General features: G+C 36.6%; 1 protein-coding gene across 1 annotated transcript; it reads left to right on the top strand.

Annotated features, from left to right (window-relative positions):
* The first annotated feature begins 1,462 nt into the window (after nucleotides 1–1,462).
* On the top strand, nucleotides 1,463–24,108 carry CMAS (cytidine monophosphate N-acetylneuraminic acid synthetase). Its single transcript, XM_012785492.2, has 8 exons — nucleotides 1,463–1,839; nucleotides 9,555–9,697; nucleotides 9,851–10,006; nucleotides 16,359–16,492; nucleotides 18,214–18,308; nucleotides 18,703–18,874; nucleotides 19,647–19,800; nucleotides 23,522–24,108. The coding sequence occupies exons 1-8, from the start codon at nucleotides 1,580–1,582 to the stop codon at nucleotides 23,710–23,712; spliced, it is 1,305 nt and encodes a 434-aa protein (XP_012640946.1). The 5' UTR covers nucleotides 1,463–1,579; the 3' UTR covers nucleotides 23,713–24,108.
* The last annotated feature ends 702 nt before the right edge of the window (nucleotides 24,109–24,810 follow it).

Genomic DNA, 24,810 nt, shown 5'->3' with positions numbered 1-24,810 from the left:
CTCCAGAAAAACCCAAGACCTGAGAGGCACAAAGGGCTTTTACCTTCTCTGAGAAGGCAAGGCAAGACACCACAATCCATTCTTTCTGGATGTATTTAGTCTTCACGTAGGACAAATAAAGATATAGGCTTGCAAAAGTGGTGAAACACAAAATGTGTGTTAAGTCATAGATACTTGCTTAAAAATCTACATAAGACAGAGAGAAAAGAGAGAGAGAGAGAGAAAGAGAGAGAGAGAGAGAGAGAGAGAGAGAGAGAGAGAGAGAGAGAGGTGAATGTGTGTGCCTCTTAAGAGGCTGGATCAAGAGGTTTAAATGATGCCATCAGGACTCTCTCTCTTGTCCCTACAAGTCTTGGTCCTGCTTTTCTCAGTGTGATCATCAGTCTCCCAACCCATTTCAGAAGTGCAAAGCCTACTTATTCCCCTACCCTGCCCGTACCCTGAGAATTCAGGTTTACAAGGTCTTTAGCACCCAAAAACTCAGCATGAGAAGGATCCTTTCTTTCCAAGAATCTCTGGAAAGGACAAAGGACTCCATTGGGTTCTGCTTGGTCAGATGCCTGTCCCTAGAACACAATTGTGTTCAGGAAGATGGGGTACTTAGACTGACCAGTTGGGTTTACGCAACCACTATTACGAGGCAAAGAATGTGAGTGAAAGTCTCACTGGGTGAGGGAGGCAACAGTCCCTAAAAGAAAAGGATTTTTAGCAGGAAAAAATCCAAAAAGCAAAAATAAGTGTCCACTGCACTAAAGGTGAGTAGTAAGGCTGACTTCCTAGCTTCTGCAGCTAGGTAGATGGTGATGTTATTGATGGAAAAGTGCAGAGATAGAAGCAGTCTGAATCCACGGAGAGCGCCGAGTCTTTAAAATGTAGAGTCTAAGATGCCTGTAGGATATATGAATGAGGTGGTCAGTAATCGCTTGGAAAAAATGCGTCAGAAGCATTGAAAAAAGATGGATGTTTAAAATATCCATTTTGGGGGGGAGGAGGGGATGGGTATATACAAACACAATGAGTAAGAGTTGCAATGTTTGGGGGATGGACACGCTTGAAGCTCTTACTCGAGGGGGGAAGGGAGGCATGGGCAATATACGTAACCTTAACACTTGTACCCCCATAATACGCTAAAATAAAAAAAATAAAATAAAATATCCATTTTGAAATACAAAATTGATTCGTGTTAGGGTGCATCAGGGTGTGCAGCAGGAAGCCTACTATAATGCTTAAGTGGGGACGTTCTTCAGCAAAAGGTCAGTAATCTATTTTGCTTATTTTGGAAACCTCCAGACACTATCGAGCACCCCAGAAACCTCACGTCCCTTCAACATCTCTGGGCTCCCTCTTCTTGGCTTAGGTCTGGGCTTCCTCCATCAGAGCCCGCTTGGCCTTCGTGAGCCCGGCGGGGCGGCCCAGGACTACAATTCCCAGCGTGCCGCGCGAGGGGGCGGGGCGAGGGGCGGGGCGCAGAGCAGCAGCCCGCGCGAGCGGTCGGGCGGGGACCGGGCGGCGCCGAGCTGAGGTGGCGAGGGACGAGCTCCCGGATGTGGAGAAGCTGGGGAGAAGGCGTGGGAGGAAGATGGACTCGGTGGAGAAGGGGGCCGCCACCTCCGTCTCCAACCCGCGGGGGCGGCCGTCCCGTGGCCGGCCGCCCAAGCTGCAGCGCAACTCCCGCGGCGGCCAGGGCCGAGGCGTGGAGAAGCCCCCGCACCTGGCGGCCCTGATTCTGGCCCGGGGCGGCAGCAAAGGCATCCCCCTGAAGAACATTAAGCACCTGGCGGGGGTCCCGCTCATTGGCTGGGTCCTGCGTGCGGCCCTGGACTCGGGGGTCTTCCAGAGGTGCGCATGTGCGAGAGTGGGCGGCGCGGCCTGGGCGGGGGTCGGGAGAGGAAGCCCGCTTGCCGGAGGGGCTGGGTGTCCCGGGCCATCGCTCCTGCAAGGGGGCGACCGCTCCTGCAAGGGGCGTGCAGGACCCGGCGTGTATCTGGGACCGGGCCAAGAGCCCAAGGAGGAAGAGCTCCCGCTCCTTCCTTGTTCCGTAACTGCTAATGGTTATGACCTGGGACAGTTCCTATCCCCGCCCTTGAGAATGCTGTCCGTGAAAACGGGTGCTGTCCATGGAAAGGGGAGATTACCCCTTCCCAGCTGTCCCTTCCTCCCAGGTTGACCTCAGGGGGAAAGGTAAAGGTAGGCCACCCCAGCGCAGCGTCTGTGGTAATATGTGAACTCCTTTAAACTGGGGCCGTTGGGGCTCCCCTGTTGCTCAGCCTCTGATAACTGCTTGGAGCTGATCGATTAGGGAGGCATCAGGTTCTTGAATGGAGTCTGGTGTCGGAGCTGACAAGCACAGCTTGGAGATCCTTTCCTAACCTTTGAAAAAAAAAAAAAAGTCTAGCTGTCTGCCTGTGAGTCAGCACAATCTAGAAAGCTCCTTACGTTTGTACGTGAGAGGCAGTGGGAAGGTATACCACTGGCTGTTTTATGATATACTTGTAAATGGTTTTATTACACCTTTAGAACCTCCTCTTCCCCAAGGACCGTTTTAATCGTGCATCATTTAGAGACATTGCCAAATTGGTCAGGAGTTACAAGCTGATGTCATTTATAAAGAAGGGGAGATCATATTCGGTGCCAAGAAATAATTTACACATAGTAGCTTCAGTCTAATTACACTTAAATTTGTTGTCACTGTGAAAATTAATTTATTTCAACCTTTGGTGTTTTGTTTTTTAATGAGATGGCTGTTTTTGAAGCATATTAACTACTCATAATTAATTACCCATATGAACATATGGGTAAATGATTTTCATTTAACCAATCTTGTTTAAAAAGGAGATAGCAAAAAAGTATAAATTTACCAATTTTCTTAATGTTTCAACTTAAAAGGAAGTCTTGGGTGGAGCAAGACAAATATGAGCTGGCACTCAGAAGGTAACACTAATGTCATAGAAAGTGTGCAAAAGAGAGATAGGGAAGGACTTGGGGATTTCGTCAATTCAGTAGACATTTACCGAGCCCTAATTTCTGCTATACACATCCAAAGGAATACTGAGATAAATGGTATGGACATGGTTGTCCTTGTGAAGCTCATAAACTTTTGGACATTTTTACCTTCTTAGAAAGGGTACAAACTGAAAAGAGGGACTGCAAGAAGTAGGTGCATCTAGGCCACAGAAATAAAGTAAAATCCCATTTTTGTGAAATGAACTAGAGATCAAAGTCATATTTACAGTAGATGAGAACAAAACTATCATTTACAACTTTGGGGTACTGTATGTCAGGAAATGCCTTTCAAACTGGCTTAACAAAAAAGGGAAAGGCTTGTTTCAGATACAGTCAGATCCAAGAACAAAAAATTATCCATTCAGCGAATACTTACTGACTACCCACTATGTGACAGTTACCATTCTATGCACTGAACCCCAGGTGTCATGCCAGTAGCAGTAGGATCAGTCCTTAGTTGCACGGGGCTTGCATTTTAATAAGGAGAGACAGTCAATATACAAACAAGTTAATATATGTTGTATCAGGTGGCGATAAATGTTTTAAAGAAAATTAAAGCAGGGTAAGAGGATTGTGCACTCTGTTATCAGAATCCTCAGTTTTTTAGGTCAGGATAGGTGCTCCCTTTATGGTGTCAAAGTGGTTATACTTAGGACAGCAGAACTCTTGGCACTTAAGGACTCCATCCAAACCTTTGCACCAAGAGACTTGACCAAACCCTAGCATGGCTTCTAGGCAGCTTGAGGCTGTGTCTCTGGAATGGTTGGTCCCAGTTCCCCTTAAAATGCCTACCTGAGAAGGCCCAATGCTGCCAGGAGAATTTCCTGATTGTTCTAGGAAAAACCTGGTGATAGGCAGATAGGCCCCTGAACCCCCTTCTAGAGCAGTTACTGTAGAAAGCTTGCGGTTCTAAAAACTTTCTCTGCTCTTTGAGGTAAAAATCTACCACCCCAAGGTGTTTCCTCATGGACCTGAGAGCCCCTTCTCAGAGAAATGCAAAACTCTAGAAAATAACTCACTTTCCTTCCCAGACCTCGTGGGAAGTCTAAGGGCCAACTTCGGAGGGCACCTTGCTGCAACTTGCACCATTGCCTTCTCTCATAAAAATAGAAGTTCGTTTCTCCTCTAGATCAGCACCAATTGACAAATTCAGGCGGCCTGGTCACAAGGACTAACCCTCGTTAACACCACCACTTAATGCCTTTCCCTTAGCACACCTCAGCCTTTAAAGTGCCCAGCCTTTTGTTTGCAGGGAATTTGAGTTCAGTTCATGCTGGACTCTTCCCTGTTGCAGTAGTTACAGGGTCCAGCTTGTCCTTCCCATTTTGACTAGGATGGGCTTTGTTTATCCTTGACAGCGCTCATATCCTTCCAGGTTTAAGTGTAGTCAGAAGGAGCTGCTCTCCTCAAAGCTTTAACAAAAATCTCCTGGTGCCTCATTGGGTCCCCTGCTCATCCTTGAACACAGTGCTTGTATTGGTACAGTTTGGCCACATCTTCCACTCTTGGAGCCAGCGATGGAGCCCCACTGAAACACGTGACAGGTCATCAAGAGGAAAACTGGAGTACAATTACCAAAAGTTGAGGGGCAATAGATTCTGGGAGTCAAAACCCAACAAATATCCATAACAGCAAACATTGGGGATTTTGCTATGAAATGATTGGAAAATATATGTATATATTAAGCAATGATTTTCCTGTTTCCATTTCTTAAAATGCATTTGTACGAAATTCCTTTAAAAAATAAATGATCCAAGTATCAACTCTTTTGTAGCAGTTAGTTTTATTTAATACATCTGGAGTATAAGCTCATTACTATAGGGATAGTGTTTTATACTTCTTCAAGCTACCTATGGTATCTCTCACTATACTATATCAATAATAATGATAGAAAAAATAAAACCATTCTTTCCTTTAACTAGCAAAATGAGCATATTTCTAACTATGCCTGTCCTAACTTACGATATCACGTAATAGTGTGGATTTATTCCGTTCAGTTCTCATTGCTGCTTGCTATCTGGCATCCTTTCCAGGACTTAACTCGAAAGGTAATAGAAGGGACCAACACTACTTCCTCCATGAACCCTTTGCTGATCCCCTCATTGAAAAGTAATTGTGCTTTTGTTTCCCATATATGGCAATGATGTTTGTACCTTCATTTAGTGTGTGTACCATGCCAGGAGGTAAGATTATAGACCTTGGAGTCAGACTGTATGGCTCAAACTCAAGCTTCACTGTGTGTTAAGTGCAACCTTGGATAAATCATTTAATCTCTGTGTGCCTCAGTCTCCTCATTTGCAAAATGTACCTAAAGGTCTACCTCCTAGGCTTGCCAAGGGAATTAAGTGAGATAATGTATGTGCAGCCCTTAGAATAGTGCCTAGCACATAGTATGTGATCTGTTGACATTTTCCCCTTGTTTTAGAGGTTTTTACTGTGTTCGTCTCTGTCATGGGCCACAGTTTCCTTTCTTATATAATAGGAAAGTTGTAATGATCTCCATAATTCTTTCTAATGCTAGCTTTCTTTGAAGAGTTAATGGAAATATGCCGTTAGTCTCTATTTCAGTGGTCGGCCCCATTTTCTCTAAAGGGCTAGATAGTAAATATTTTAGGCTTTGCAAGCCAGATGGTCTCTGTTGCAGCTCTGCAGCTCTGCTGTTGTATGTTGTGAAAATGGCCATGACAGTACATAAATGAGTGTGGCTGTAGTGCAATAAAACATAAAAACAGGCTGAGGAGTGGGCTGGATTTGGCCCGGGGTGACCCCTGCCATACTAGGTGAAAAGCTGCTTATATGAGCAGGTTCTATCTTATTCATCTTGGTGTGCTTTATATATTAGATCCCCAGTTAAAATGTGTTGATTTGAATTTAATTGACTTACTGTGAAGCTACAGGAAGACTTTGGAGTACCCTTCCTGCCTCCCACCCTCTTTTTCTTCCTTCAAAAAATATTTACCTTAGGAGACAATTTGAAGAAAATTGTAGCTGCCTGCTTTGTGTTTTTCAGGACTAGAAGATACCTTGGAGATTATTTTGTTCAAAGCCATGATTTGACTTAATTGAGGCATATTTCTCTGCCCTGCTCAGAATCAAAGCTAACAACACTTTTTGAGGTTGCTAAACTTTGCATACTAACTAGGATATAGTTAGCAGTCAAGGAAAAATGCTGACATGATTTTTTTTTTCATTTAATAAAGAGTTATTACTAGAGTTGACTTTATAATTATAAGAGCATAATTTTCAGGTGTGGTTCAGTGCTGTGTAAATACACCTCAGAACAAATTGATTTTTAAATGTTGCCTAACATACTTGTGAAAAATAACTGTGTTTTAGTTCTAAGATACAGATTTATGATTAATGGAAAGCCTATGAAGTGTTATTACTCCTAAAATGGAAATTTATGATTAAAAATAATTGTCATAGGCACCATGGTTGATATTCCTGTTCATCCTGTTAAATGTAATATAACTTCATTCAAGGCTAATGCCATTGGCATTAGACTTTGACATTTATTCTACTTGATTTTAAATTTTGTTAGGCCTGTTTGTGTACTTGTTTATTCTTTCTCTTTGGCTTATCCTCACCTGATTCCCCTAAACCAAAGTAAACTTATCTACTCAGTCCCTTTAATAGGTGATCATTGTATTGTAAGTGTACATATGGGATATTATTTTCATATTTTTGTATTCATAGGGCCATTGCCTTACTTAGTACATACAAATTAAACATTTGGGCCTTAGAAGATCTGAAAGTAGAATTTCAGTTTTCCTTCCAACAGATTTAGTGTGAAGATTAAATGAGAGAGAGATGCTTATTACCATTCATATTTTAGTATTTTATTTTATTTATTTTTTTATTTTAGCGTATTATGGGGGTACAAGTGTTAAGGTTACTTATATTGCCCATGCCCCCCTCCCCCCTCAAGTAAGAGCTTCAAGCATGTCCATCCCCCAAACATTACACATCTTACTTGTGGTTGTATATACCCATCCCCACCTCCTTCCTCCCACCCTCCCGACACCCGATAAATATTACTCCTATATGTCCACTTAGGTGTTGATCCATTAATACCAATTTGCTGGTGAGTACATGTGGTGCTGGTTTTTCCATTCTTGAGATACTTCACTTAGTAGAATGGGTTCCAGCTCTATCCAGGAAAATACAAGAGGTGCTCTATCACCATTGTTTCTTAAAGCTGAGTAGTACTCCATGGTATACATATACCACATTTTATTCATCCACTCATGAATTGATGGGCACTTGGGCTGTTTCCACAGCCTTGCAATTATGAATTGTGCTGCTATAAACATTCGAGTGCAGGTGTCTTTTTCATAAAGTGACTTTTGATCTTTCGGGTAGATGCCCAGTATTTTAAATCGCTAACATTTATTAAATGTTTATTCTGTGGTAAGTGGTTTATATTTAATCTTCATAACAGTCATATGAGATACCCACTATTATCACCACCTCCATTTTACTGAGAATTAAGGCATAGGGAGATTGTAGATTTTTCCCAGGGTTATATAGCTAGCATGGGATGGAGCCGGGATTTGAACCTCTGCCCCTTCAGAGCCCATGCTCTTAACCACATACTGTTTCATTTATTTAATATTAATATATATTAAGTACATGGTATGTAGCAGGCACTGCAAAAGTACTTTGTAAAAAGTAAAGCATCGTCAAGAGTATGTTGTTATTTAATTGGTTCCTCACCTCTCTTTCTCTAATGGAGTTTAAAGGGAGTTACAGTACTATGTTGGCCTCAGTCTCTATGGATAGGCTAAGAATTTCTCAAGAAAATGGACTATACTGTGGACATTGTTACATCCCCAGTGTCCAGAATTGTGCCTGGGATAGAATAGGCACCTAGCAAGCATTTCATGAAGGAATAAATGAAAAAAAAAAAAAGTGAGGAAAGAAGAAAAACATGCAAACAAACTTTGTCCAAAACTATCATTTTTTTACTTACCTTTCAAATATTTCGTAAAGATCGCTGAACCCTCTGGTATTGAATTTTCATTGGAGTAAAAATCAGGACAGTAAAGTAAATGGCTTCAGTAATTTACTTCAATTAATGACATAAATTAGATGTAGAAAGACCCATGTCTTTGGCTTTTACTGTTCGCTTTTTACCGTGTTCTAATTAGTACCTTATCATCCTTCCTTTACCTTCTCTATTTTAAAAATGCACTGGGTTTTCACTGGTATGTTACTTTGTTACATACCTTTGACTGTAATATTTCTCCAGGGAAAGATCCACCCCAAAACTATTTGAGATTTCAAGAGGGAGGAGAATGGGGACTCCTGTGTCATCCCTTGCACAGAGTGACAGGAGCAGATAGCCAGAGACTCCTGACTCAGCCAGTGGCTCGTCTTGTTTACCAGGCTTCCTTTGAAAAATTTTTTTTTTATTATTGACTTTATCACTTAATTTAAATCCTTCTATAAATATTAAAGGGAATAAATAAAATGAATAAATGAAATCCAGAGATGTTAGAAAATTTTCTTTAGTTTCTCACATTTTCATTTTTGACAGTTCAGCAAAGACATATGAAACATGCAATTCTCTTTCCTTCAGTAGGTGTTGAATGAATGGGATAAAAGAAAAAGTGTGTGTGTGTCAAAGACTATGAAGTCATTAAAATACCTTTGCATAATATCACTGTTCAAATATTGTGGCTAGAGTAATATTCATATCTTCTATTTCTAGCAATGGGAATTTGTGAAGGTTCTGGAAAGAAAACTCCAGTGGAGAACTAGTACACCTCCCCAAGATAGCATTTTGTCCTTAGTTGTCATCTTACAAAATCTAAATAGATAATTATGTAATCTGTGGTTAATAAAGTATTAAATTCTCCTGAATCAATGAAGTCATATTCTCCATGCCTGTTATCAATGGCTATACTCCAGTTGATTCTGTGTTCAAATATCTATAAACCCATTATTTGTTGTTTAAAAAAATAAAAAGGGTTGGATTACATGTTTGTTTTGAGCCCAGATGTGAACATTTTTCTCTCTTAAACTTAAAACTGTTTCACCTTTATGGCTTGGCTAAGTGAAGTCCATTTTTTTCTTAGCAAGTATTTTCAAATACTTTATACAGTATATTGGATTTGGATGTGGAATAAGAAGCAGTATCTTCTTTAATTTCCTTTAGATTTGACTTTTAGTGCTGTTTTGCTTAATATATCAGTAATCCTAAAAAATGCCACGTACTATTTTTTTTCCAATTTTATAAAACTATATCTGGGGCTACCTAAATAATATTTATGTAAATAATAATGTATAATTCATAAAATATGTTTTAGATGTAAATATATCTAGGAAGGACTACATTTTTTATTCAGACACTGATATAATTTACATATAAACTACTTTATAATTTCTTTACATTTTATATTACTTTGGATCTGAACATTATTTTGATGGTACAAAAACTATCCTAACATTACGTAAGCTGTATTTTAGTGTTACAGAGCTCCACTTTATAATTAATGATTTCTTTTATTGAGCTGTTTAATTTTTTTTTTTTTTTACTATCTGAACAGTGTGTGGGTTTCAACAGACCATGATGAAATTGAGAATGTGGCCAAACAATTTGGTGCGCAAGTTCATCGAAGAAGTTCTGAAGTTTCAAAAGACAGCTCTACCTCACTAGATGCCATCATAGAATTTCTTAATTATCACAATGGTATGAGTTTGATAGTTTATTCAGAATTTCATATAATTTCTACCTTCCTTATCATCTCACAAGACCTGTTTTAACATTTGAATTCAAAATCTTAGTGTTACTTACAAGGAACTTTATTTTGATGTCCTTTTTGTTTTCTTTTATCTTCTGAAGAGGTTGACATTGTAGGAAATATTCAAGCTACTTCTCCATGTTTACATCCTACCGACCTTCAAAAAGTTGCAGAAATGATTCGAGAAGAAGGATATGATTCTGTTTTCTCGGTTGTGAGACGCCATCAGTTTCGATGGAGCGAAATTCAGAAAGGAGGTAATCTGTTGTCAGTCTTTAATTTAGCTCATTTTATTATCAATTTTTTTCTTTCTTTTTTTTTTTTTTTACTGGACAGCCTTCTTACAGAGATAATCAATTTTTTTGTATGCAAATGTTCTTAAGGAGTGGAGAGTAAAAAGGGAGCAGTAAAAGAGAATATTTGATTCATAACTGTAGTGGGTAATGACATTTATAATCAGTTCTAAATCTTGTAACTGAAGCAAGACAACTAGACCAAATTAATTCTTTGCTCTTTACAAAGAGGCATGCTATCTAATCTTATATTTCTATTTGCCTTTAAGGCAGACATGTCATTTTTCTAGATCAAATACTTTTATTTGTTCTAGACTTGTTTGATAAACTCCATACAAATCCACATATGTGGGAATAGAAAGCATCCACCAAAGAGTTATGAAGGACCTCATGAAGAAATTTCAGAATTGCTTCCCCAAATTTGTAACTCTGTATATAAGAAGAAGGTTCCATAGGGTTTAGTAGTAGACTGATTTCTAGCCAGGTAAGCTAGCAAAATATGCAATAAAGAATAGAATCACTAACAAATAGGTAAATGTAATGTACTTGGGGAGAAACTGTGATTTCTTTCAGTTGTACTGACATTTGTTGAATATAGAAAAGCTGGCCTAATTGTCTCTAACATATGTGTGACTTAAAGGAGATACTAAGGAAAATGCAATGTAACTGGAGAAAGTACAAAAAAGAGCAATGAGGCTCCTCAGTCATCTTAATAGATGATCAAGAGGATGAAGACAGACTGAAAATAATGATTTTTCAATCTCAAAATGTAAATGTTATCAAAAGCAATAAAATATATCAACGAATGCATTTATTTATTGATTTCATTCAATACACATTTATTGTTTTTTTCTATGCTGGGTTCTATGATAAGCTATATGTATAAAATTTTGAACTTATTCCCCAAATCCCAGAAATAAGATCTAGAAAGGATCTTTTTAATCCTAAGAAATAAGTTTTTGAAGCAAATCAAGGAAACCCAAAGCTAACCTGTATATTGAGCTTTATATGTGGTATAATTGAAGTTAGATAAGTTCAAGAAATAGGTAGATTAAATAGATGACAAATCCACAAATAACAGATCCATAAGTATTTTTAATGAAAATTAGAAATGATTGAAGAAATATTTTTTAACATTGAGAGTGAATGTTAGGGACAGTAGCTTTGTCTTTTCAAGTGATAATATTCCCTTACAACCACTGTGAAACAGCATGCTATTGATGGACAATGAGTCTATATACCATTCTGGTATTTCTTAGGATTCTATTCTTATGCTTCTTGTTTATACAGTCATTACTGCTAAAGTACTAGTGGATTAGTCAATACTTTCAAAATTATTTCATGTTATTTTTCTATAACATTTCGAATTCTTTTTTAGTCCTCACATTAGAACTGCACTAATATGATAGCTACTAGCACTGTTCACACTTGAAATGTGGCTAGTCCAAACTGAGATATATGCCTTAAGTGTAAGATATATATTAGATTTCTAAGATTTAGTATGGAAGAAGTATGTGTAATATCTCATTAATATTTTTTATATTTTTTGCACATTGAAATGATAATATTTTGGATACATTGGGCTAAATAAAATGCATTATTAAAATCTATTTCACTTGTTTCCTCTTTTTAAAAGTGTAGCCACTAGAAAATTTAAAGTTACATGTATGTCTCAAACTATATTTCTAATGGGCAGCACTGCTCTAGAGATTACACTTTGCACACTTAACTTGTTATAGTCTACCTTGAATTAGCGTTTTACAACTTCACAAATAATTAATAGCCTCCCACTAGTATGATTCTATTTATCTCCTGCCTTTTGTATTATTACTGAAACAATCTACTTCTCTGTATATTATAATCCCATAATACATTGTTGTTATATTTATTTTAAACAGTAGTCTTTTAAAACTTATTTTAAGATAATTATTTATCTTCACCTGCATATTTGTACTTTCTTATTATCCATCATTTTTTTACCAAATATATGTGCTTCCATCTTATAGTATGCAACAGTTGGTGAAAAATTCTCTCAGCTTTTGTCTAAAATATCTATAATTTGCCTTTATTTTTCAAGGGTATTTTCAGTGAGTATAAAATTTTGATTGGCCTTATTTTTCCTTTGAGCATTTGAAGACTGCATTTTTAAGATGTTATTCGTTTGAAGATCTAGTTCAACCTCTGTGGAAAGCAATATGGAGATATTTCAAAGCGATACAAGTAGATCTACCATTTGATCCAGCAATTCCACTACTGGGCATCTACCCAAAAGATCAAAAGTCACTTTATGAAAAAGACACATGCACTCGAATGTTTATAGCAGTACAATTCACAATTGCAAAGCTGTAGAAACAACCCAAGTGCCCATCAATTCATGAGTGGATTAATAAAATGTGGTATATGTGTACCATGGAGTACTACTCAGCTTTAAGAAACAATGGGGATATAGCACCTCTTGTATATTCCTGGATACAGCTGGAACCCATTTTACTAAGTGAAGTATCTCAAGAATGGAAAAACCAGCACCACATGTACTCACCAGCAAATTGGTATTAACGGATCAACACCTAAGTGGACATATAGGAGTAACATTTATTGGGTGTCAGGAGGGTGGGAGGGGGGAGGAAGGGATGGGTATATACTAAAAAATAAAAAAAACACAAACAAAAAAGTAGGTTATAAGTCCGTAAATATAGTCTGATTCCATCATAGGATGGTATTAAAAAAAAAAAATGCCATTCCATTGTTTTCTGCCATTCAATTTTTCTTAAAATAAATCAGCCATCCTTCTGACTATTGTCTCCAAATATAATGTGTCTTTTTTCCTCAGGCTGCTTTTAAGATTTTTCCTCTTTATCTTTAGTTTTCTACAGTTTGACTCTGATTTGTATGGCTATGGTTTTCTTTGTATTTATCCTACTTGGAATTCTCTGAGCTTCTTATATCTGTACCTATAGGTTGGTATCTGTTGTCAGCTTTCAAAAATTCTCAGCCATTATCTCTTCAAAAATTTTTTGCCACATTTTCTCTCTACTTTCTTTCTGGAACTCCAATTTACATAGATTGTAAACAATTTTATGGTGTCCACATGTCTCTCACATTGGTTCTGTGTTTCTTATTTATTTGTGCTTCATTTTGAGTAAGTTCTACTGACTTACATTTGAGTTCATTGATCATTTCTTCTGACATGTCCTATATGCTGTAAATCTTACCCAGTGAATTATTTCAGACACTGTTGTTTTTTTTTTTTTCCATTTTAGAATGTATATCTGAGTTCTTTTTTTAGGGATTCCAATTTTCTGTTGAAATTCTCCATCTTTTTATCCATTTTTAAAAATCTTTTCCCCTAATTTCTTTAACATATTTATGATAGTTATTTGAAAGTCCTTGATTGCATATTTCAACATCTGTGTCATTTGTAGCTCTGTTAGTATGACTGCTTTTCTCTTGATTGTGAGTCACATATTTCTGCTTCTTCATGTATCTCATATTTTATTGTATGCCTGACTAGAGTACATATTTTCCTCCAGAGAGCGCACACTCTTTCTTCTATCAGACAGATAGGATAAGGGGCTAGTAGTCACTTTGATCCAATTAGGAGTTGGGCTAGGTTGAAACTTTAATTTCAGTTCATCTCTTAGTGCACATGTCTTATCAGGAGATATGTCTTGTGCATATTTCTGACACCCACCTTTTTCTCCTACTCTTGCTAACAGGACTTTGAGGTCTAAGCATCACAATACTGTAATGCTGTCTCCTTGCCTTCCAGCCCATTCCCAGCTTCCCATACCACAGCACACTCAGCAAAAGTCCTATAAGGGGAAGCATTAGTTGGGAAGAACTAGCTCTGTGGAGTTCCTACAGATGACAATCTGTGACTCAAATCCACAGGGCCATTACAAACTCTTCTGGTTTCTTCTTACCCCAGCAGAATCCCCCTGAATATGCCAAGTTTTTTTTTTTTTTTTTTTTTTTTCAGAATATGGGGGTACAAACATTTTGGTTACATATAATGCCTTAGCCTCACCCAAACCAGGGCTACAAGGGTGCCCTTTCCCCATACAGTGTGCTTCGCATCCATTAGTTGTGAGTTTACCCACCGCCAACTGGCCGGCATCCAGTGAATATTACTACCATGTGAGCACCTTAGTGTTGATCAGTTAGTACCAATTTGATGGTGAGTACACGTGGTGCTTGTTTTTCCGTTCTTGCGATACCTCACTTCGAAGGGTGAGCTCAAGCTCTATCCAGGATAATATAAGAGGTGCCAGTTCACCATTATTTTCTGTAGTTGAGTAGTATTCCATGATATACATATACCATATTTTATTAATCCACTCATGTATTGATGGGCACTTGGGTTGTTTCCACATCTTTGCAATTGTCATTTGTGCTGCCATAAACATCTGAGTGCAGATGTCTTTATTATAGAATGTCTTTTTTTCCTTGGGATAGATGCCTAGTAGTGGGATTGCTGGATCAAATGATATTTCAATTTTTAACTCTTTGAGATATCTTCAAATTACTTTCCACAGGGGTTGTACTAATTTGCATTCCCACCAGCAGTGTAAGAGTGTTCCAATCTCTCCACATCCACAGCAGCATTTGTTGTTTGGGGACTTTTTTATAAAGGCCATCCTCACTGGAGTAGGTGATATCTCATTGTGGTTTTGATTTGCATTTCCCTAATTTAGAGATGTTGAGCCCTTATTATAGGTTTGCTGGCCATTATTCTGTCTTCTTTTGAAAAGTTTCTGTTCATGTCCTTTGCTCATTTTTTGATGGGGTTGTTTGACTTTTTCTTGTTAACTTTCTTAAGTTCTATATAGATTCATGCCAGTAGCCCTTTATTAGATGCATAGCATGCGAATATTTTCTGTAATGATAGTTTCCTTGGCTGTGCAGAAACTTTTTAATTTGATCAGGTCCCATTTATTTATTTTTGTTGCTACTGTGATTGCTTTGGGGATCTTCTTCATAAATTCTTTGCTTGTAGGCCAATGTCTATAAGAGTTTTCCTAACATTTTCTTCCAGAATTCTTAAAGTTTCATGCCTTAGGTTTAATTCTGTTATGCATCGTGAGTTGATTTTCTTGAGAGGTAAGAGGTAGGGATCCAGTTTCAATCTTCTGCGTGTGGTTACCCAGTTTTCCCATGATTATGCCAAGCTTGATCTTTCTCACACCTTCTCCTCTTACTCAGCAAATATCTCCAGGGAGAAAGTAGCCATTAATCCCAGGAAAGACTTGTCCCTCTCTCTCCTTTTCTTCAAAATACCACTTGAATTATCTAGTTTGTTTGTTTATTGCCTATCTCCACCACTAGATTGCGCACTCCATGGGAGCAGAGAGAGTTTGCTGCTGTGTATCCAGTGCCTATAAAGCCATGCTACCTGTAGCTATTCACTGTACATTTATTGCAGGTTTTTCCTCAATTATTTCAAACACTGGGGTGGAGGTGAACAGAGGATGGTTTAGTTAGGGAAGGAATTAGGGGTTATTCTTAGAAGCTTTAATACATAGAAGTGACAGCCAAAAGCGAAGAAAGATTCTGAAGACTCATCAGCTATTAAAAACACATACATACATGTATGTGTACTCATACACAACTACACACACGCATTTGGGGAAAATTTAGCAAAAATGCAAAGGAATCTCTATATACCAACACCACAGTCTTTATTTATAACATTATCTTATAATTATTAATTGAATGCTGAGCCTTCATTATCAACTAAGATAATAAGTATACTTTGTTATTATGTTTAACATAATATATGTTATTTTTTAACTACTGGTAAAAATATATAATATATAAATCTTTTCATCAGTATAAAAGCTTCAATAATTGAATGGGGAAATCTTTAGTTTTCTACAATAATTTCATGAAAGTGATTTTTCAACCACAATAGATAAATAACACACAGGCAGTATTTCTCTGGATACAAAAATGAAAAATAGATTAAAGGGCTCGAATATTGAATATGGGTATTTTATGAGAAGCTCAGTTCTTTTGAAGCTACTTTAAAGTTGCCTTGATGTTCTTCCAAAGCATTGTCCTTGTATAAAAATATAAAACCTTAATTATCCCACATTTATTTATAAGATACTTTTTCTATTGTTAACTATTAGAAAGCAAAGATCATAAGACTTATTAGAGATTTTCATCCTTTTAAAAAGTCCTTGTAGTTATTTATCTAGATCTACAAATACTCTACCTTCTGAGTTCATTTTTATTTGCTTTTTTTTTAAGGTTACTAAATGAACACTTTTCTGTATTCAAAGCCATGTAGATTAACTGTAATTTTTGCTTTTAGTTCGTGAAGTGACTGAGCCTCTGAATTTGAATCCAGCCAAACGGCCTCGTCGACAAGACTGGGATGGAGAATTATATGAAAATGGATCATTTTATTTTGCTAAAAGACATTTGATAGAGATGGGTTACTTACAGGTTTGTACTTTTTATTTTGCAAAACCCTTCTAAACCCTTTTGTATATATAGTTTGAGTTTTAGGGAAGAAGTATGTCATAATTTGTAAAGGAAATATCAACCCCTAGGGGAAAGGCAGTAGCTGACAAGGTTATTATCTGAGGCATTTATCCCGTGGGTTTACCCCAAAATGATCTTTGGAATCTTGTCAGTAAATGTACAAGAAATTCTGTTATAATGATAAAAAATGAATCAAGTACTGCATGCCTACACATATCCTGGTGTTCATATTATTCCATTCAAAATTGTAATCCATGTTTCTGTTATAGTTAGATCATGGCTGTATGGTTAAACAACTTCCATTCTTTTAAAGAGAGGAACAAAAAAACCCAATGTAATAGAGATGAAAGAGCACCAGCCTGAGTGCCAGGAAAACCAGATTCTAGTTCTAATTCTATTTCTATGTGACCTTAACTGTATCATTTTATCTGTTCTGACTCTCATTGCTCTCTTTTTAAAATAAGGGGTTATATATCTCTCTCTCATTTTTACAGGCTACATGATTGCATCATATATTTCTTAATATTAGTTATAGCTATTATTCAACACTTAATATGTACCATGGGTTATATGAAATACTCTACATAGTACGATGCAGTGTAATCTGCATAGCAACTGTGTGAGGTGAACATTTCTCTCCTAGTTTTACAGAGGAGAAAACTGCAGCTCTGAAAAATGAAGTAATTGACTAGCAGAAATAGCTAGCAAATGGTACCATCGAGATTTGGATTCAGGTCCTCATATTACTCAAAAAATAGCATTAAAAAAGAGAAAAACCTCTACATTGCGCAGTAAAAATTCTAATGTGATTCACACTCTGAGAAAAAGAGGAAAAATCATTTTTTCCAATCTTCTGGTTGGTGTAGAGGCAGACCATAGACTGGCTGTTAAGTTAAATTTGAGTGTTCAAGAAGATTAGGTTTGACACATATAGTTACTATCCTTCCCAAGATCCTTTCTAAGGAGGACTATGGTCTAACCCTTTGCTAAAGTGTGGAGAAAAATGATGTTTCTCATTGTAACAAGATCTGTGAAGAGACAATTCTGAAAAATGAAATTTTCCAGTAATTGATCTGGTTGGTCAGATAATTACTATCAGAGGAAAGGCCCCTTCTCTTGCCTGCATGCCACAGAATCAGGATACTGTCCCTGCATTTGCCCACATGTGACTCGGACAACTATTGTCTGTTCTCATCTGTAGCTCAGAGATCCAACACAATTCTGTACAACAGGTGCTACAGTTATTTTTCCTCACCTGTCTTGCCTGTTAGTTACAAATTGGAACAAAAGTTCCAAAACCCTTTATGCTGTTTTCTCAGGTGATGATAGGAGAGACTTCCAGAAAAAAGGGGATATAAAATTAAGGGATTTCCAGAAAATCCTTTGTCATCAGAATACAGGAGGATGGACATTATTTCTGCTTCTTTCAATCTTAAAATAGAAATTTTTTTCTAAATAGGGAACTTGAACTGAATAGACAGAATTTGAAAAATGGTAAGATTATTTGTTTTATGTGAGCTTTTTCTTCTAAAAAAAATTACTTGTATGTCATTGAGTTTACTAGGTTATTCCTTTTCCTCAGTAATGTAGAAGTGAATTAATTGTTCTGGATAACAATAAAACTTCTGATACATTTGAGTGAATGTTAAAAACAGTACTCATGATATTTGCTCTATCTTTAGGGTGGGAAAATGGCATACTACGAAATGCGAGCTGAGCATAGTGTGGACATAGATGTGGATATTGACTGGCCTATTGCAGAGCAAAGAGTGTTAAGGTAAAAAAAAAAAAAAAAGACTTGTATAGCCTTTGCACTAGAGCCTAACATTATTTTTAGTAGATGTGTTTAACCATACTTCTCACTACTGATTTCTGATGCTCCAAACATCTTACGATCTTTGTAAATTCGTTTGCGCATATGAGGAAGACATACATGTAAAATATGTCTTTACATTCTTTATTCAAGAATCTGAAAAACACATAATCTGGTTAGACCATGCTTTTTATAGTTCTTGCACTATAAATTGAAGTGTATATATGAAGTAAATTTGAAGAGTGATGTTCAAATAATTGAATGGAGGGTGAGTTATTCAATTCACTAGTGTCCACCAGTTAAAAGAGAGTGATTAGTATTGCACTTGTACTCAAAGGTCTATTTTGGTTTCTTTTAGATATGGCTATTTTGGCAAAGAGAAGCTTAAGGAGATAAAACTTTTGGTTTGCAATATTGATGGATGTCTCACCAATGGCCACATTTATGTATCAGGAGACCAAAAAGAAATTATATCTTATGATGTAAAAGATGCTATTGGGATAAGTTTATTAAAGAAAAGTGGTATTGAGGTATGTGCTCCCTGAATATAGCAATATTTTATAACATTTTGATTCAGGGTCAAACAACATGCAAGGAATTAAGAGATTTAAATTTTTAGCATTAACTATTAAACTCTGAAATTTGACTTTCACTTGCCTAGAAAATTATTTTACTGTTTACATTTAGCTAAGTAGAATTAGGAATTTATCAATCATCAAATAATATTTCCTATTTATTCAATAAGTATAAACATATTACTTTTAAATAAAAGCTATCTGGTTTTTTTCATAGGACCTTGCAACAAGAAAAATATCCTAGACCATAGTGGTTGGCCTTTATAAAAAGGGAAACATCTTGTGGGTTGTTACAAATTCGAAATAATGTTTCAGTGTATTTTTTAATGAAGGCTAATATAATTATAATTCACTAGAAATCTTAAATATATGTTACTAGGCAGCACAAAGAGAGGTTATAGACTTTCTTCTGTGTAAATTGAATTATAGGAAAATCTTAGATTAGTGTTAGACAATATATATTATATATTTTCCCTGTAGATAGAATTTCTTTCTATTGTAGAAAACATTGGTTTCATTTCTATTGGACTATTAGAAATGAAACGAGCTTCATTTTAAAGTGTTACCATTTTAAAATAACAGTTGATTTTTCTTACTTGGACCTTCAGAAGGTCAAAGGAGTACTCATTTGTGACTTGGATTATCTACAGGGTTTTATTTTGTTGTGAAAGATTTCTGTTTTCTTCACTCTCTAATTTTTCTCTTTTCCCCCCCCTCTTTTTTTAAGGTGAGGCTAATCTCAGAAAGGGCCTGTTCAAAGCAGACACTCTCTTCCTTAAAACTGGATTGCAAAACGGAAGTCAACGTGTCAGACAAGCTCGCATTCGTAGATGAATGGAGAAAAGAAATGGGCCTGTGCTGGAAAGAAGTGGCATATCTTGGTTGGTATCTCTTTATTCAGCCATAGTAAAATGGACTAGGCTTTTATTTATTTAAAGAAAACTAGGTATACAAGTAAGAAAGAAAATTCCCCAAATTGGCATGACTGTAGTGAAATAGGAACTCTCTTACACTGCTGATCATAGTATTAAATTGGAACAGCCTTTCTGGAGGTTAGTTTGATAATATGTATCAAATGTAGATTACTGGCACAAGCTATGGAATCAGACCTCACCAATAACTAGCCAGTTTTGATAAGGTCAGCCTGGTTTCCTCATTCATAAACCAGGGCTGCCAAGAGTACCTACTGTCATAGGCCTCTTGTAGAGCTTAATAAAATAATTTGAGTAAAGCACTTAGCAGAGTTTCTACCATATAGGAATTACACTCTTAACATTTTTTGCTATTATTAAAACATACATACTTTTTACCTCCAAATTCCAACTCCAGGAAAGAAACTGGATAAATGTGCCAATAGTGGAGGAAAAAAGAACTCACCTAAATGTCCTGCAAAAAATAGAGTATCCATAAAATGGAATACTGTAATCTGTATTTACTGACATGGTCAGATGTAACAATAAGTTTTTCATTTTAATGTTATACAAATATATTTATCAGGTCCCTATGATAGGTAGGCATGAAACTGGTAGTCTGATGCTGTCAACATTTTAAATATTAATAATGACAAGTTATTAAGATACATAATAACTAATACATGTACGAAAGAACTATTTACAAGGGTAATATGAAACCCCAAAGAAGCATCGCAGGGATATTTTGGGAGCATATGATCTGAGGACTTTAGGACTAACCTTTGAACCACACGTGAAGATTCAATGGAGAAAAATACTACAGAATGTTTGTTAAAGAACGATCCTATTTATTTATTTATGAATGAATGAATGAGATGGAGTCTCTCTCTGTTGCCCTGACTAGAGTGCAGTAGTGTCATCGTAGCTGACTACAACCTCAAACTCCTGGGCTCAAGTGATCCTCCTGTCTCAGCCCTCACCCTCCCAAATAGCTGGGACCACAGACAGGTGCCACTGCATCCAGCTAATTTTTTGTTTCTTGTAGAAACAGTATCTTGCTCCTGGGCAGGCTGGTCTCGAACTCCTGAGCTCCAGCAGTCCTCCCACCTCAGTCTCCCAGAGTGCTGGGATTACAGGTGTGAGTCACTGTGCCTGCCCAAGATCCAATTTTTGTAAGAAGAAAACAATTTTAATGGAACATATAACAAATTCCAGCTATACTTATTATCTGTAGGATGTTAAGTAAGCATCTCTAACACCTTAGTTTTCTATTTATAATATAAACACAAACCAAACTTTGTCAGGCCATTGGAAAGAAAAACAGAGCCAATATAAAATGCTTAACATAGTGCCTATATATAGTAATAGTAATAAATGTATCATTTATATAGGTAAAGCTCTAGAATTATATATGCCAAAATATTATCCACAAATAGTGATAACTAAGATGATTTTGTTTGTATTTTTTTTAAAAAAAGTTTTGACTAAGAATACACATTACTTATATAACATTTGAAAAATTCTATAAAAAGTAGGGGTTTAGCCAGGCACAGTGGTTCATGCCTATAATCCTAGCACTTTGGGAGGGCAGAGTGGGAGGATCACTTGAAGCCAGGTGTTTGAGACAGCCCAAGCAACATAGTGAGACACATCTCTACAAAAAGTAGAAAAATTAGCCAGGTGTGTTGATGCGCGCCTCTAGTCGCAGTTATTTGGGAGGCTGATGATTGCTTGAGTCCAACAGTGAGCTATGGTGACACCACTGCACTCTAGCCTGCGCAACAGCAAGACCCTGTCTCAGAAAAAAAAGTAGTAGAGGTTAGAAAATTAAGAAAATAGGCCAGGCTCAGTGGCTCATGCCTGTAATCCTAGCTCTCTGGAAGGCTGGGGAGGGAGGATCACTCAAGGTCAGGAGTTCAAAACCAACCTGAGCAACAGAGAGACCCCATCTCTACTAAAAAAATAGAAATTAATTGGCCAACTAAAAATATATAGAAAAAATTAGCTGGGCATGGTGGCACATGCCTCTAGTCTCAGCTACTGGGGAGGCTGAGGCAGAAGGATTGCTTGAGCCCAGGAGTTTGAGGTTGCTGTGAGCTAGGCTGACGCCACGGCACTCCAGCCCTGGCAACAGAGTGAGACTCTGTCTCAAAAAAAAAAAGAAAATTAAGAAAATAGCGAGTAGTCTCCAAAGTTTATTTTAAAAATCAAAAGAGCCCGGGCGCAGTGGCTCACACCTATAATCCTAGCACTCTGGGAGGCCGAGGTGGGAGGATTGCTCAAGGTAAGGAGTTCGAAACCAACCTGAGCAAGAGCGAGACCCCGTCTCTACTAAAAATAGAAAGAAATTATTTGGCCAACTAAAAATACATAGAAAAAAAAAATTAGCTGGGCATGGTGGCACATGCCTCTAGTCCCAGCTATGTGGGAGATGGAGGCAGGAGGATTGCTTGAACTCAAGAATTTGAGGTTGCTGTGAGCTAGGCTGGCACCATGGCACTCTAGCCTCAGTAACAGGATGAAACTCTGTCTCTGTCTCAAAAAAAATAAATAAATAAATCAAAATCAAAAGAATAGTGTTTTATATAGGGCACATAAATGTATAAAAATAAATTTCTTAAAAATATCAATGTTTATCAGTAAAATTTTGTAAATAAATCTTAAAGGCTAGATTATGTGAAGAAATACTGACTTTAATTTTCATCATCTTTCAGTGAAAATTCAAATTTTAATATATTTAATTATAAAAAAATTTTCAGTGGATAAATGTACAACAAATTTTAAACAAGCTTTTTTTAACCAACATTTTATTAGTAGTATTTGGTCTAAAATACAGTGATAGTTTTGTTCAGAATGGTGAATATAAGGTAGTGGGAGCTTCTGGAATTCATCCTATCCCAGAAAAGGGGAGAAGGAAGGGAAAGGGTAAAATTATGTCAGTGTGACTTAGTATTTAGCACTTTAAAAGTGATAATTTTTTAGTAAATAAGTGGCATACAAATCAGAGAGAACTATTATAGATTATAAGAAATTTAAGATATATATCAACAAAATATAATATGAAACTATTTGGCTCCTGATTCAATAAGTCATCTATTAAAAGAATTTTGAGACAATTAGGGAAAATTGAACACATACTAGGTTATTAAATGATAAGGAATTGTTGATTTTGTGAGTTTGATGATATTCTGTCACTTTAAGAAAGTATATTCATCTGTTAGAGGTAAATGCTAAAGAATTTTTAGGTAAAATATATTGTCTTCCTCCTTCCAAAAAAAATAGGGGGCAGGCAATAGAGAAAAATATTGATAAATGATCTAAAACATTGATCCTTCAGTATGAAATTGGGGTTATTGCATATGTTTGAAATGTTCCTTAGTAAAAAGTTTAAATAATTTGTAATTTATATACAGAGTTTCTAACAATTGTAACATGCATGGCCAACAGGAAGTATACTCCATTCTTCTTCTCCAGCTGATAAGAGTTTATTTTTGATTGCTTGGGCAAAACCCTAGGTCGCAATTATACTTTAAAATATTGTTGTTCCATCTAATCTTTAGTATTCTTATATGCAGTGTCCTTAGGTCTTACTGAAGTTGCCAGAGTTACTTATTGGTTACTATTTGCATTATTTAGCTAGAATATTCTTTGTCTCATTAAATGCTCGCCCTGTATTTATTTTTCTTGATAGGAAATGAAGTGTCTGATGAAGAGTGCTTGAAGAGAGTGGGCCTGAGTGGCTCTCCTGCTGATGCCTGTTCCACTGCCCAGAAGGCTGTTGGATACATTTGCAAATGTTATGGTGGCCGTGGTGCCATCCGGGAGTTTGCAGAGCACATTTTCCTACTAATGGAAAAGGTTAATAATTCATGCCAAAAATAGAAATTGGAAGAGAAAGGATATAGCCTTCTTAAGCCAGTTTTGCTTTTGTTTATGATTAGGTAAAATTCCATGTTGTAATGTTACAGAGGGTGTGATTTGTTTTGTGATATAGCTTATTATCTTTTCAAAGCAAATCTTCTCAAATTATCATTCCAAAACCTATGAAATAATTGTGCTCTACTTTTCTGTTTATGCAAGATAATTATTTAGAGATTGATTATAGTCTTTCTCAGATTTTTAGTAAATGCAAGTAAGAACATCATCAAAATTGACTTTGTATTGTACCCTGTAAAACTGTGTGTTTGTGTGCTTTCAATGATGCTGGGATTTTATTTATTTGGGGATAGTGTGTCTGGTAAGACATGCCCTTCTATTAATAAAATTACATTTCACAAACTTGATGAAAACTGCCTTGTTGAAATAGAAGAAATTTACCAATTATTTCCTTTAAACACTACCCATCCAGTCTTAGTGGAAAACAAACCCTGGATCCCAGGTGTAAAGCATGTTTATATATGTATACATATAGCATATACAGTTGTCCCTCAGTATATTTGGGAAATTGGTTCCAGGACCCCAGCATGTACCAAAATCTGTGCATACTCAGTCCTGCAGTTGGCCCTGTGGAACCAGCATATACAAAAAGTCTGCCCTCCATATATACAGGGTCACAGCCTGGGAATACCGTATTTTTGATCTGCATTTAGTTGAAAAAAATCTGCATATGTAAGTGGACCTGTGCAGTTCAAACCCATATTATTCATGGGTCAACTGTATATACAAATACAAATATCCAAATAAATTTATATATTATGAAGGTTATATATTGATTTGGAGAAATCAGAGTAAATTACTTGGAGTTACCTCTGAAATAATGGTAATTTTGTGTATAGGCATACCTTGGAGATACTCCCGGTTTGGTTCCATACTACCGCAATAAGTGAGTCATACGAATTTTTTGGTTTCCCAGTGCACATAAAAGTTATATTTATACTGTAGTCTTTCAAGTATACAGTAGTAGTATGTCTAAATAAGCAATGTACATGCCTTAATTTAAAAATACTTAATGTTAAAAAATGCTAACAATCATCTGAGCCT

This window comes from Microcebus murinus, chromosome 10 (assembly GCF_040939455.1).
Source record: "Microcebus murinus isolate Inina chromosome 10, M.murinus_Inina_mat1.0, whole genome shotgun sequence".
NCBI lineage: Eukaryota > Metazoa > Chordata > Mammalia > Primates > Cheirogaleidae > Microcebus > Microcebus murinus.
The sequence above is the reverse complement of the archived record's forward strand: the minus strand, read 5'-3'. Positions and strand labels throughout refer to the sequence as shown.

Bases quoted from the DNA above. Each gene is read 5' to 3' on its own strand.
- CMAS (XM_012785492.2), top strand. From the start codon at position 1,580: ATGGACTCGGTGGAGAAGGGGGCCGCCACCTCCGTCTCCAACCCGCGG. The intron at 1,840-9,554 runs GTGCGCATGTGC...CTATCTGAACAG, and splicing joins GACTCGGGGGTCTTCCAGAG to TGTGTGGGTTTCAACAGACC. The intron at 19,801-23,521 runs GTTGGTATCTCT...TTTTCTTGATAG, and splicing joins GAAAGAAGTGGCATATCTTG to GAAATGAAGTGTCTGATGAA.